At 36.0% G+C, this 14,200-nt stretch overlaps 1 protein-coding gene and 1 long non-coding RNA gene across 2 annotated transcripts; both read right to left on the reverse strand.

The window, feature by feature from the left end:
- Positions 1–1,410: 1,410 nt before the first annotated feature.
- On the reverse strand, positions 1,411–3,836 carry LOC144452417 (orexin receptor type 2-like). Its single transcript, XM_078143509.1, has 3 exons — positions 3,618–3,836; positions 2,348–2,560; positions 1,411–1,614 (listed from the first exon to the last, which is right to left on the reverse strand). The coding sequence occupies exons 1-3, from the start codon at positions 3,834–3,836 to the stop codon at positions 1,411–1,413; spliced, it is 636 nt and encodes a 211-aa protein (XP_077999635.1).
- Positions 3,837–11,518: 7,682 nt separating this feature from the next.
- LOC144452137 (uncharacterized) lies at positions 11,519–12,524 on the reverse strand. Its single transcript, XR_013482335.1, has 3 exons — positions 12,496–12,524; positions 12,032–12,138; positions 11,519–11,533 (listed from the first exon to the last, which is right to left on the reverse strand). It is a non-coding gene; the product is annotated as an uncharacterized LOC144452137 (long non-coding RNA).
- Positions 12,525–14,200: the final 1,676 nt, after the last annotated feature.

A 14,200-nucleotide genomic window follows, 5' to 3' on the forward strand; every position in this document is an offset into this window, starting at 1 on the left:
GGATTTCCCGATCAATATTTAGCAAATTAGAACTGTATATGCTAAATACCGTGCATCGGGAGTTGTGAGATACTATTATTTACTGACATGTTTACTAAACTGATTTCAAATTAGTATTATTTACACAAGCAGCGATGGGAATCAATTACTTTATATACAATTACATCCGTACAAGCAACACACCATATAGATTTATATCATGTGTATTGCTATAGGTTTTCCAAATTATGTACAGTATTTGCAGCAATCGCATATGGGAGAAAGACCTTTTATAAATTTTTAAAACATTTGCCACTACGTTAAAAACTGTATACATCATTAATAAAGTTTCACAAGCAATGCAATTATGTACACAAGATACTCCATTCTCTGAAGGACGTGGATCATTTAATTTCCAGGTAGTGTTTCGGTACTTTGGTTACCAATGCAATAGATACCACCCTACTGTCTAACTAGATGAATGGTGTATGAGTAACCGGAAAGTAAGATGGCAACTGTCACATGGCTCGGAACAAAATTCATATACAGGTTGATAGCAGTAATAGATAATACGTACATGTGTGCTTATTATATTGTGTGTAAAGTTATCGATTTAAGAAAAGAATTATGTATATAGACACTTGATAATGCTTGAGTTTCTACACATTTTGTGACCTGTTATACTATATTCTGTTTTTCATTAAATTGTGTAATTATCATTTTAACCTGTGGCCTAAAGACGACTAAAGAACTACATATTATACAGGGGTGTACTAAAGGCAGAAATTATTCTTAATGGGACTTTCCCACTTAACTGAGATGCGTCTCAATGTAAACAGTCAGTATAAGCTACGGTTAGATTGCTAGAAGTTTTGGCCTTTAAAACCGTCTTGATACAGTTCAATGCATTTTACGAGGCAATGGTTATTGAAATTCGTGCTTCATTTGCTTTTAATAGCTTCTGTGAGATTATAACACTTAGCGATCAGTGTCAGACAAAGATCATCAAAGATATTACATATGCGGGGGTTTTCATTGCAAAATACGCAGCTGTACATCGATCACAAATAAATGTTTACTGTTCTTGTAATACAACACAAAACTCCCACTAAAATACGATATCAAACAAACAAATATTGAATACTTTGGGTAACTAGAATGTCATTATTTTGTTACAGCACAGAGAACCACTTGATGTGACGTTGTCTGAAAGGCAATATAATTAACGTGTGTCTGGTTTGCTAAATAACTAGCTTAGTAAGCCAAGCCTTTACAGTACACACTAAATATGTGTTTTTTCATGTGATGGATTAGATGAAACTACGGTCATAAACGAAGATCAAGCTATTAATTCGAATAAAATATGTTGTTATTTTATTGAGGTGTCTGTATCTGTCACATTCTTTAGCCTGTAATTACTCACAAACTCGTTCATACGTCGCCTTCAATTTCCTGCTTTAGGTTGGTACACTCCCCTGGCCTATTCTGTAGTGGTGCGTTCGCTGCAGGCGTTGACTGGGTAGTGAATGCAGTCATACGTGAGAATCTCCTTGCCACCGTGGTTGACCATGAAGATTTTTTAGAGCGCCTATTGGTAAGTCTTCCTCGACCAGAACATATTGCCCTCAAGTCATTCTGGAAATTATATTAAAATACTTCTAAGTCCCCAGTATCTCAGAATATAATAAAAAGTTTAGCATGTTTAGCAATATACTTGCTTGCTAAGTTATTATGACAATATTGCGATAAGTATTATACAGTAAATGGTAGATTGTGTTATGTACTTTGAACTAACACTTTTTTAGCACAACTTAATTGACATGGTTCAGTAGTGCTATAGGTATGGTGCGGTGTCTGTTCACCTGTCTGTCTGACTGACTGACTGACTGTCTGTCTGTCTGTCTGTCTGTCTGTATGAACGACTTAAAGTCAAAAACCACTTGACCAATGTTTTGATATTTGGTGGGGATGCTGCTTATTTGGTATAGTTTGGAGATTGTTCAAAGCAAGATGGTCAGAACAGTGGTATGCAAATTAGGTCAAAATGTGACTTCTGGTTTATGAAATAATAGTGGATGCGGAAACTGACACCAACTTAAAAAGGCTGTGTAAAACAAGTATTCCAATCTTTAATGGCTGTACATCTGATGAGAAGAAACTAATAACATCTTGTGACACAGAGACTATATGGAAAACAACGGGAAACATAACTACCTGAACTAGACACTGACATATCAAAACAAAATATATAGAAAAAATGAAATAAAAAATGTACCTCCACCACTTATTCTAAAATTGATTGTAATCGGAACCACACAATTGTTTTGTTAGGCCTTAGGGAAACTGGAAAAGTGAAAGGGTATCTTACCCGAAACTTAGCATTCATGAAGGTGTATATAATTGGGTTCATAAAGCTATGAGCCATGGATAGCCAGATGGAGAAGTGTTTGACAGGATAAACTTTGTCTTGGTTGAATGGGTTTTGCATGGGTCCATAGAACGTGTTGACGAGAGCAAAGATCTGGACAGGTAGCCAGCAGATGAAGAACGCCAATATAGCAACCATCAACATGAGAATTACCTGCAAAATAAACCATAACTTTGTCAATAGGGAACTTGTAAACATCTCTTCTAGTTTAATAATGAAATCAAAAGACTATATGGAATTTGAATCTTGAATTCTTAAGACCAAAAATAACTTATTATGCAAATGACTTATTAAACCGGCACTGACTGTAACCAAGTTCTTCCTTTTTTGATCAGACAACAAACAATATATTTACTAAAGATGGTTACGATACCAATACTAAGACTTTGTACATGCTAATTAGAGGTCTATTTTATCTCTAAATAGTATATAGTAATAAGTTGAAACTGACTCTTTGGATGCTGTTTATTTTGGTATGGACTCAAAATTAATTTGATTGTATACATTACTCCATGCTATGGGTACTGCTACACAGAAATGTTTACCCACATAAATACTGTGCATTTGTGCAGTGTGTATGATGTTACGATTTAGTTAAGAAAACAAAATGGTTTCAAAAAACGTTTTATTTACAGCTTATCATAACCTACACTTTTCGAGTCTTGCCATAACCATTAGCAAACTATGTAGCATGATTCATATAGAATTGATGGTGTAGTTATTGAAATAGAAGGTTATGTTTGAGTGGTGTGTGTGTGTGTGTGTGTGTGTATGTGTGTGTGTGTATGTGTGTGTGTGTGTGTGTGTGTGTGTGTGTATGTGTGTGTGTATGTGTGTGTGTGTGTATTTGTCTATCTTTATCACCATTTTCTCAAAAATGCCTTTCTCAGTGCAAATGAATTTCGGTAACAACGATAAAAGAAAGAACTAATTAGATTTTGGACTTGATCCATGCAACAACCGATAAAATATAGCCATATTTTCAAATTTGTTGCTGAGTTATCGATGTGTAATATGGTAGTAGTATTCAATCCTTCATTCTTAGTCTTTTGCCATTACATCAATATGCTAATGTTAGTTATTTCTAATTCTACTTTCATGTGTGTGAATAATGAGATGATTTTCAGTGACATCTTACGTATTTTATGTGTATGTTTTATTGTAACTGCTTCAATATATTTAACTGTGTAACTTGTACAGACATACTTACCTTCTTTTGGTTGCGCATACTGATTTGGTCCCTGTCCACATCACCGTTACCCGGTAGGTTGCGGAGAATTAATTTGGACGCAATTCGGCCATACGCGGCGGTCAGTATGAGGAAAGGAACGATAAACAGGATAGTGAAGGTGACAACTTGTGTGATGAGGCTGTTGTGGTGAGACATAGTATTGATGCATAACGTGATTTCTGTTAGAACAGGCATCATTTTGTAGAAATGGTACGTGCGATAATATACTAGTTGAACGCTACACAATATTAATGAAACAACCCAGATTACGCCTACAAGCAAGCCTTTATTTGATGTTGTAGTTCGATGCTGCAACGGGTTCATTACTGCCCGACATCTGTCGATGCTAACAGCCACCAATGTATAGATGCTGACCGTAATAGAAACCTTTAGGAAAGATCAAATATAGAAATAAACAAATTACACATTTAGTGAGTGATCATGTGAAAACTTGTGGTGTTTATGTGGCGGACGTAGAGGGGTGGGGGTGGGGTTAAGGATTAATACTACTACTACTAATAATAATAATGTTCGTTCTTTTATACAGTGCTTTCCCACCCAGCCTGGGTGCTCAAAGCACTTTACAATTATTACCCCTGGTTAGGATCTAGAGATGGGCGGGAAAAGATGTTTGTTAATGGCAAAGGAACTGTGTATTTCTGGTTTTGATTTCAGAAAATGTCACTAAAAAACATTGTCCTCTAAGCATGGGTAGAAGCTGGAAGACAATTGTTTTGGGGTAATTTGATGGCGCTAAATCTAAGAGAATTGTCCAAGTGAAAGTGTAAAACTTTACCCCTCAAAATTCAGGATAAACCTTTTAGTAAACTTCCATAATGCCTTTTCCAACTGCTGACTAATTCAGATACTTTTGGAGCAAAGTATCATGGGACAATTCAATGCAGTGGCCATATTCAATCTTTTGATAATATTAAAACTTAACATCAAGAAGTATTGTAGTAAAATTATAAACTGCATATGAGAAGATGTATGGAGTATAACTGGAACATAGACTTTATTTATCAAAGTCCTGATTTCGGCCTCGTGGCCTCACTCCAAAGTCAGGGCCAGGAGAGATGGTCACCACTCCATGGTCAAAATCTATGTCGCTCAATCATGCGACGCTATGGTCGTTACAATAATTCACAAAACGTCATGCTTAGGAAATGAACTTTCTATGATAACAATATGTCATGCATAATTATGAGCGTCATGGAAATGAAACAAAGGACATCAAATTTTAACTAGAATGACATCTCTAAACATACGATATTAGTGTACCTATTGTCTTGACATCCATGTGAGCTATTGCTATAAAAGATATTCATTTCTCTAACTAGGTGTTTGGTGACATGTATCAACAGTGTCATGTATGAACCCAAACACAGTTATTACAAATTTATGAAAATATCTTTGTTTTTCACTTTATATGCAGTTTTCCTCGGTGTTCTGTAGACTTATCGTGTTACATAATAAAGAATTGTTGAAGGGTATCTCTCAGGTGTGTTCATAAATAAAAAAATTCCCTTCAAACAAATGTATTAGTGATTGAATTCCGCACAGTTACTCAGTCTAGGGCTAATTTCAGAAATGTGTTGCTAAGATGGCCTGGTATGCTTTGCTGGCGCCAAGATTACACAAATCACACAACCCCTCCCCCCAAAAAAAAACAAAACAAAAAAAAACAAAAAAAAAACAAAAAAACCTCAGGACATAAAACAATACATTCTCCAGTTGCACGAAACCTTGTTTTTCCCACTTTGACTGATTCATGTACTTTTTGGATTTAAAGTTTAATAGAAAAAATAATTCAATATGGCTGCGGCAGCCAACGTTAGATTCTTGCATTTGTTATATACTCGTACTGTTTAAAATGACCACTAATTAAAATGTTCGGAACATTTTAGAATGATAACTCTTAAGAAATATAATAGAAAATTAAAATGTAGATATGAAAAAAAGAAGCGATTTAGCCATTCGAAATGTGGTGCTATTTTGCTTGGCTGAACAAGGAAAAATATTGGGGAATAACATGTAATTACCTTCTAACTACTTAGCGAAATAATTTGAAATATCGTTCTCATTAAGTTTATCTTATGATGCAGCTTAAAGAGATAATGACACTACTTTCGATAATTAAGAAGTATAATTGAGATTCGTCATATTCCCCATGGATCATTATATTAACAGAATAATATGCACTGCATAGAGTTGGCGAACATCAAATGATGGCGAAGTCAATGAATTGGTAATGAAAATCAACGTATGATGAAGTGGATTTGTACTGATTCGGGATAGTTGCGGTCTCTGTTGTCAGGCTGATATACCGATCATGCACAGACACCTTAAAATTCAACTGACACTCCTCATGTACACAGTCACAATAATGCATGGTATCATCACTTAGTATCCATTGAATTTATCTACCTATACCAACAGGGCCGTAGCCTGACCAAATTGCCAAGGGGGGCAGAACCTTGTCTTGGTGCAATCATGCACATTTGTCTTGGTGAAATCATATATGGTACAATGATGCATTTGAAGGAGACAACTCCAAAGGTGAAAAAAAATTGAAAATAAGACAGTGTAGGAGGCCATTTAGAGGCATAAAATATCAAACCATAGATATAATAAAATACCAGAATTTAAACAATTATGCTATGTATTACATATTATCTGGAAGTGTATTTTGTTGTGGCAAAGCTGAAGGATATTATGCGGATGTACACATGGGGTAAATGACTTCTGAAGTTTGAAACTGTTATGGCCTCGTTTATGTCGGAACCTAGGTGAACTCAGTGAATTCTCCTTGTCATTATCATTATAATTTGCTGCAAAATGTTACAATTTTTAACTGGACACATTTTAATTCAAAGTTAAACCAGCGTACAATAGCGATATAAGACACATATTACCATGAGTCAGTGTACAGTCACTTAATAGTGAACTATTTATTGAAATCGCGCATGCTAGGAATCGTCACGTAAATAACGATTTTAATAGCATCGCTATGTATTCAAAAAGTAGCTTTTTTCCAAAATCTCAGGGGTGGGGGCAGCTGCCCCCCTTGCCCCCCCCCCCCGCAGGCTACGGTACTGACCAATTTGTAAAGATATACCTAATCTGTTTGGAAACATCCAAGTTGGTTCTTGTATCATGTATTCCTTTTCTTATTCTGATACCTGAGAGATTGATATTTTTCGTTACATCTACATTTATATTTCCGATTACACAATATCTACTGCAATGCATATTTCATTAGCGTAGCATAAACTAACAATTTGAAACGTAAATGTAGAATCGAGCAATACATTTCAATATAATTGTATTATCCCAACGTGGGCAATTTTTGTGCGACAGTCGCAAAATAAAAACCATACATGAAAACAAAATATTGAAAACGAGGACACAATATAGATTAAAATGCGTACAACAAATACAGCTTTAAAAATATGAAGGGACAGTTACAAATTAAAACAAAGGCAGACACATTAAAACAATGGAAAAATTAGTTTTTATTCATTCCTGACATGGTTCAGTAAAGACATTGCTGTCGGAATGAATGAATATTTAGCTCTGTTAGTTTTTGTCTTTGGGACTCTATAGCTGACTGGATGGTAAATATGTCTTGTGGTTTTCAGATTCCATGAAACTTTTAGTGTCGTATTACATGACTAGATGCAGGAATTGTATATTGTGTTACAATCATTTTTTTGGAAATTAAAATAACGGTTGTTAAACATAGTACCTACCAATCCTATATATTTCACGATTGGACACATCACATGATTCACATCACCGAATGGCATCTCATTCACAATCATCTGGGGAACTTGAAAGGGCATACAAAAAACTGCTAAACATATATCAGCAGCGGCCAAACTCGTCAAATACACTTTTAAATCTGCAGACAAATGGCAAGACCTCCTGGATACAATAATGACACTGCAATTCCCAAACATGGCTAGTGCAAATGTTATTGTGTAGGTTATAACCAGGGCAACGTTACCAATATCGTCATGCCAGTGCCACATATGAATTTCGTTGCCAATTTCTGAAGGAGTCCCATTATACATAACGTTATCCATCTTAGAATGCGTTGTCGTGGTTCTTACTGATCATCGGACGACAAACGAACAGACTATATATATACCGCTTCGCATTATCATAAATTCAAATATCGCCAGTGATAGGGCGCACTCTATATTCATCGGGTGTCATCTTTTGAGTGGGAGATTTTCAATCCCTGTACCTCTTACGGTCAGTTTCGCATTGACATTTATTATGACTGTAGGAAAAAAGGCAACTTGTGCGGTATTACTGTGCAAATTTAGGAGCTCAGTATGAACAGTGTGTGAAGTACGACGTAAATGTGTGCCTGTCTGTCTGTCTGTCTGTCTGTCTGTCTTTTCTGTGTGTCTCTTTGGTTGTCTCTCTATTACCTCTATCTGCCTCTGCCCATCTTTGTTTCTTTCTGTGTCTACCTTTCTATATGTAATAATGATCTTTCTCTGTTCTGTCTCTGCTTCTGTCTCTGTCTGTCTGTCTGTCTGTCTGTCTGTCTGTCTGTCTGTCAATCTGTCTATCTATCTGTCTGTCTGTTGGCTGTCTGTCTGTCTGTTGGCTGTCTGTCTCCCTCTCTCTCTATCTCTCTCTCGCTCTCTCCCTCTCTCTCTCTCTCCCTCTCTCTCTCTCTCTCTCTCTCTCTCTCTCTCTCTCTCTCTCTCTCTCTCTCTCTCTCTCTCTCTCTCTCTCTCTCTCTCATTGAGTGACTTCATCTCACGCCTGTTAACCAAGTAAGTCTGTAACACCACGATTGAAACGTTCTGTAAAATGACAAGATGCTATCAGCTAATTGCCTCTTGTAAAAAAAAACAGGAATAGACAAGTTAATTCCTCCGCTATTGGGTAGGAATGCACAAGGAAAGAGTCTAATCTCCTTTAGTGATGATTGAACGATTATTTTCATATGCGTCGTGCTGTTGGTCGACTGTACTTTACTACACTGTACCGTACCGTACAATATAACAAATTATAGACTATGTAATACACACAAGAGTACATGGATTGAGTACACGTATTTGTCTCCAAAGCAAATCCAGCCCTTAGAAACCCAATTGAAAGCTTGTGTTTATCAAAGGTAGTCATCTAAACAAGGCGATCAAGTTTTTTAGAAGGACAGATTTGGTCAGACGGGCGTCAGAGTTAACTCAATCTTTAAATCTTGTAGAAGGATATTTGTGAATCGATGTCTTAAATTAGTCATACTAACACATTATATTGTGATAGGAAAATCATTGGCAATGTATTTTCTGATCGACACAACGTCAATAATTCGTGTATTATGGTATTATGGATTTGCTTGAATCAATATTCTAATTGACTATGATATTGAGAGCACAGCCAGTTAAGTCATGTTTGCATGATTCAGGACCTTATTCGACGAGTCTTGTGCTTCAAGAAATGCTGGGATTCAAACAGATATTTAGATTAACAGCCTGTACCACTTTCCTTCCATTTTGTGAAACACTTTCAATAAAATAAACAAAATTAGCTTGCGTAGATAGAATCGAGATTAAGAGAGTTATTATGACATTCATACATCCGTATCGGAAGTAGTGTAATGGTTTTAACAAGTTCCAACTCACTGACTCAACCGAAACGTGGCAGGATATTCGCATGAAGGATCAATTATTGTTATTCATTTTCAAAGTAACTATAGTAATACTAATGCAAATATCGACAGCATGTTGTCGTTGATTGATTTGCATAGTTCAGCAGTACTAATTAGGACACGTATATGATTAACTTCAAAGCATTAAATACCATGATGGAATGATGAATTGCAAATATGCCTGATTGCCCTATGAAATAGGGGTTGATTAATATTAACAAATTAGAATTAAATGTCAACGGTATAATTGAATGTATCTATGATAATGAAGTCAATGACATGGTTGGGTTGTAATCATAGCATTATCCATCAACGTGTTTATACATATTTCAGCTGTCATATCAGAATTGGGGGGGGGGGGGAACTCAACAATTGTTACCCACTTATCATTCTGTAGCCAAAACCACCCTTTATATGTCGCTATTTCGAGCATACAATCTATTATAGCACATGCACATGACATTCACATCTTCATATTCTATCCTAACAGGTTCCTGATTATAAAGCTGAGTTCACAGGGGCACAATTTTGGTTTAAATCTTGCCTAAGCATTTTATCCTTTCTGAAAGGTACATCATTATTACAACAGTTAGGCTCGAATAGCATATTCCACACCTGCTTCTTACCATTTAATTTGACCATCACGACTCCACAGTTCAAACATTGGTTCTAGGACAAACGCCCCCGGACAAATGCCCCCTGGACAAACGCCCCCGTAGGACAAATGCCCCCGGACAAACGCCCCCGATAGGACTGTTGTTGCCTACGAATAGAGATCAAAAATATCTAGATTTTGGGAGGTACACTTTAAATATGGTGTTATCACCTTTATTGTATAACGGATGAATAGACAAGATGTTCAAAAAATGTTGAATTCGGTTTTATCACTTTTATTGTATTATTACCAAAAACGTGCTTATAAAGCTTATAAGGCGTGCTAATAAATATATGTCCACCTATTAAACTGTACATACATTGGCATATCTTGACAGTTTACAGTCCGCCAGATGAAGCAAGAGTGCGCATGACAGAATCGAAAACAAGACAACAAGGTGGAACAGGGCTGAAGGATGTGAAAAAGGGTTGGCGCGAGAGGGTTTTTAATTTTACCTTAAAGTCGGCTCTATTGTTTGTTTTTTCAGTGAGTTAGACGGAGAATTTCAATGTTTTATTGCGGTGTATGTGAGGTCATGCTGTTTTATGAAGAGGTTTACTTTAGGAATATAGAAGTTGTCATTCGTGGCAAGTCGTTGGCATACAAAACTGTTAATTTGTGTTCACTGTGAGATAAAATGTAACATTATGCCTGTGTGGCAGTGTCTGCATTTTGTTTGTGTAATTGGTACCAGAAACCGTTGTGTGAGACATGCACCCTAATTGAAACACTATGTTCTCTCTAGTCTGGTAGTATCTGCTTAGGGAAAATGCATGTTATCGTTTTTGTTATCCTGCTTTCAGATCAACCATACCGAACATATACATTTTGTAGTTGTCATTATAATAGAGGTCAAATAGAGGTCACACAGAGGTCAAAGAAACAATATCAAACAATGACTCACTTGAGCAATTACCACAATGATACTTTTATTCTTTTGTTGATGAGAACATAATGAACTTAAACAAGTGCTAAGGTCCACAATTACTTAATCATCCTATCATACAAGTTTAATATCTTTCCCCTCTTGTAAATATTATGAGCCTCAGAAGCGCAAATCTTAAACTGTTACTGCTGTTGATTGTGTTTTACTTCCATCAATTCCCAGGTAAAATTAAAAAAAATAATTCAGGACTGACACGAGAGAAAAAGACATCTATATGTACCTTTAAACTTTAAATGGATTTGAAAATAACAGCTTTAATGTTTCCCTTAAAAAGACGGTTGTTATTACATACATGAGTGATTTCACAAACAATGGAAACAAGCTTCGATAAAGATAGATCTTCAATACTTTTTCCCTTACATTATATATTCCTTCTTGAATCAAATCTTTCATATACGTTGAGGTGCATTTCGTGTACTTTCTTACCTAGATACAAACTTACAAGACTATTTAATTGTATGTAATTCAAAGTATAACATAATCATATTGCCAAAAGCCACCACCAAAAATGTAAAAACAATCCACTTGTGAATATAATATTCATGTTGTGACATTTAACGGCGTTTCCTTGACTTCACGTTGTCCAAAAGGGATCGCTTAATTGCTAGCTCTTATTGCATCTGAAAGAAAGTTAAAACAGCACCCAGTGAAACTCTGGTCATCATTTCTATTGCGTCGAAGGCAATACGAGAAATGTTCACAAAGGTATAAATATTATTCAGAGCTGAAAGCAGTTTTAGACAAGCATTAGGCAACTATATATATATATATATATATATTAATTCGCAATGGGAACTCTCTTCCAGTACATCGTAAAGGGATAATATACACTTAAACTTGAACATGTAATGTATCAATATACCATATTATTGAGAAAAAAAACCACTCGGGGAGCTAAGCCATTCAAATATTCAAGTCTTTTAGTACGCATCTGCTAATGTATCGATGTCATAAACCTTAAAATGCCGGGAGTGGTAGCATAAGACTATGCACGTGCAGTTTACCAAAGAGATTGAGACACATTGAGTTAATGGCCACCACAATAAATGCTGTCCACAAATTGAAAAGTCGGGCATCTGTAATATATGTTGAAAATATAGGTTGACATGAAAACTTACCTATCAGTATTTCTGGGAGTGGTAGTGAATGGGCCATGGGATATTATGGCTTCACTGGATCTACTCCTTATACCAGAAAGTTCCCTTCTTTTGCGGTCAGTACAAACCTATGGATAGCGAATGATACAATATGCTTTTTACTTATTTACGCAGCATCTTTGTTTTTCAAACCTTGTTGCATTTGCAAAACAGCCTATATATGATATACATTGATATTGGGATGGTGGTATCTGTATATGTATACCTGGAGAGTGAATCTCGGGTATGTTGATTCCACAGATATCCTGCTGACCAGTTTAATACTGAAGAGAATTGCAAGAAACTTACATTCTCAAGGGGAGAAACATAATTGACGGGGGAGGGGGGGGGGGGTCATTTCAGTCAGAACCCTTTAACTTGTTTGCAGCAGCAGCCCCCATTTCATACAATCTGCATACTTGTTGTCGGAGTGTTTATACACGTACCGGATGACATTGTGATTCAAGTACACCGGCGTCCTTCGTGCATATTACAATAGAGCAATGGATGTACAGAGCAATATCTTCTTGTTCAGCAAGGCTATCCCAAATAACTAGCCCATAAACATCAAGACCATACCGCTTCTCCAATCCATTAGTAGTAAAGCAGAGTTCGTCCACGTACGGTTCTACGAGGCAACTGAAGAGGTGAATTGGACATGTTCTGTATTATCTTCATTTATGTATGTATGTCATCTATCACATTTCTCTTAAAAACTAAACAAGTACTTTATACTGACTACTATACTCTAGTTCTAGATAAGGATTGATCACTAATTAATGCAAGTTATGATTGACCTGTATAAATATATAAATGTAGACCATATATTGCGTAACTTTATGCAAATACTACAGACGGGAAAGAAAGGGAACTTGAAAACTCGCCATGTTGAATGTTGCATCATGGGAAATGTGATAATAAATACTAATCAACTAGCATCGTAAACAATATTGTTACACTGTTCATGACCACCAATAATCAATTCGTATTTACCCTGACCAGTGTTGGAGGTTTATTTTATCGGTAGCTCCAGTTAAGTTATTATGATAACCACAGATAATCCCATTGTCCTTTGCGCCTGAGCATGCTTAGTCTCGATTGCAAGTTTCCTATTAATTGACGATAATGTTTTCAAAGACATAGAAACTTGTCCTGTTACTCATAAATGATGAATTATTATGACCTAGAATTAGAGCTGGCCCTGCAAATTATAGAACTTTGCAGTTGAGCTGAGTTATTACTTGATTGATACACTGAATCTTCAGACATACCCATTATTGATGAAATTAAAAACTACACCCTTAGCTGGATCTGGACTATCAGATATAGTACAGTCGTCGACACCAACTTCCAGGTTATCCTTCTTGCCTTCAACCTTAATACCAAAATATACTAAGCTGCCATCACAGACTTCAACGGGAAAGTCTGTATTAGGGTCTAAGGTATTATTGAAGCTCTCATCTGTGTAGAGTGTTGCTTCCGCAGTAAAGGTACCATAGCCATAGAAATGACTAAAAATGTAACAAATACAGCACATTGAAAATTTAGAATTATGTTCACGTGACAACTCAGAAGACCTCAGAGTCATTACGATGCCTAGTTAGAAAGAAGTTTATAGAATATTCCCGAACCACTTATTTGCACATTTTAAACCCTTAGATAGTTTATAGTTATTCATTTAAAGACACAATTTTTGATTGCATTTTTTAGAATTTAATGTCCCGTTTCATGTCGTTTCTTTCCATTGCACAAGAATATATTTAGAATGGCATGTTTTTAATTGTAAAATAATAATAGGCTATGCAGTCTCACTAGCAAAATTTTGTTTGTGATGGGCAAACGTCGTGCTATGTTGGACTACAGTGTGCACTTTGTTTTGAAAATCTCTAGGAGTAATGTTTGCATCTTCCTTGTTTCATCTGACAGTGATGTTGATTTGTATTCATAGTGAGTTGTATTATTTTATATGCTTGCATGCTTACAATCAGTATGTAAGCTTATAGCTCGTTTTCATTATCCAATCATTATTTGACCCACCTACCCAAAATGATGGGCTAAATTGAACAGATTCATTTTTTCCGGGCCTTATACAAATTAACTTTTTCCATAAATGAGTTGTTCCTGATCCTCAGACCACTAACAAGGTTTTTA

Source organism: Glandiceps talaboti, chromosome 22, assembly GCF_964340395.1.
Source record: "Glandiceps talaboti chromosome 22, keGlaTala1.1, whole genome shotgun sequence".
Lineage (NCBI taxonomy): Eukaryota > Metazoa > Hemichordata > Enteropneusta > Spengelidae > Glandiceps > Glandiceps talaboti.

What these genes read in the sequence shown, in the direction of transcription:
- LOC144452417 (XM_078143509.1), bottom strand. Translation starts at nt 3,836, where the DNA reads ATGATGCCTGTTCTAACAGAAATCACGTTATGCATCAATACTATGTCT. An exon ending in GTATGCGCAACCAAAAGAAG is followed by an intron (nt 2,561 to 3,617) that starts GTAAGTATGTCT and finishes TTTATTTTGCAG; the next exon opens with GTAATTCTCATGTTGATGGT. An exon ending in TCATGAATGCTAAGTTTCGG is followed by an intron (nt 1,615 to 2,347) that starts GTAAGATACCCT and finishes TATAATTTCCAG; the next exon opens with AATGACTTGAGGGCAATATG.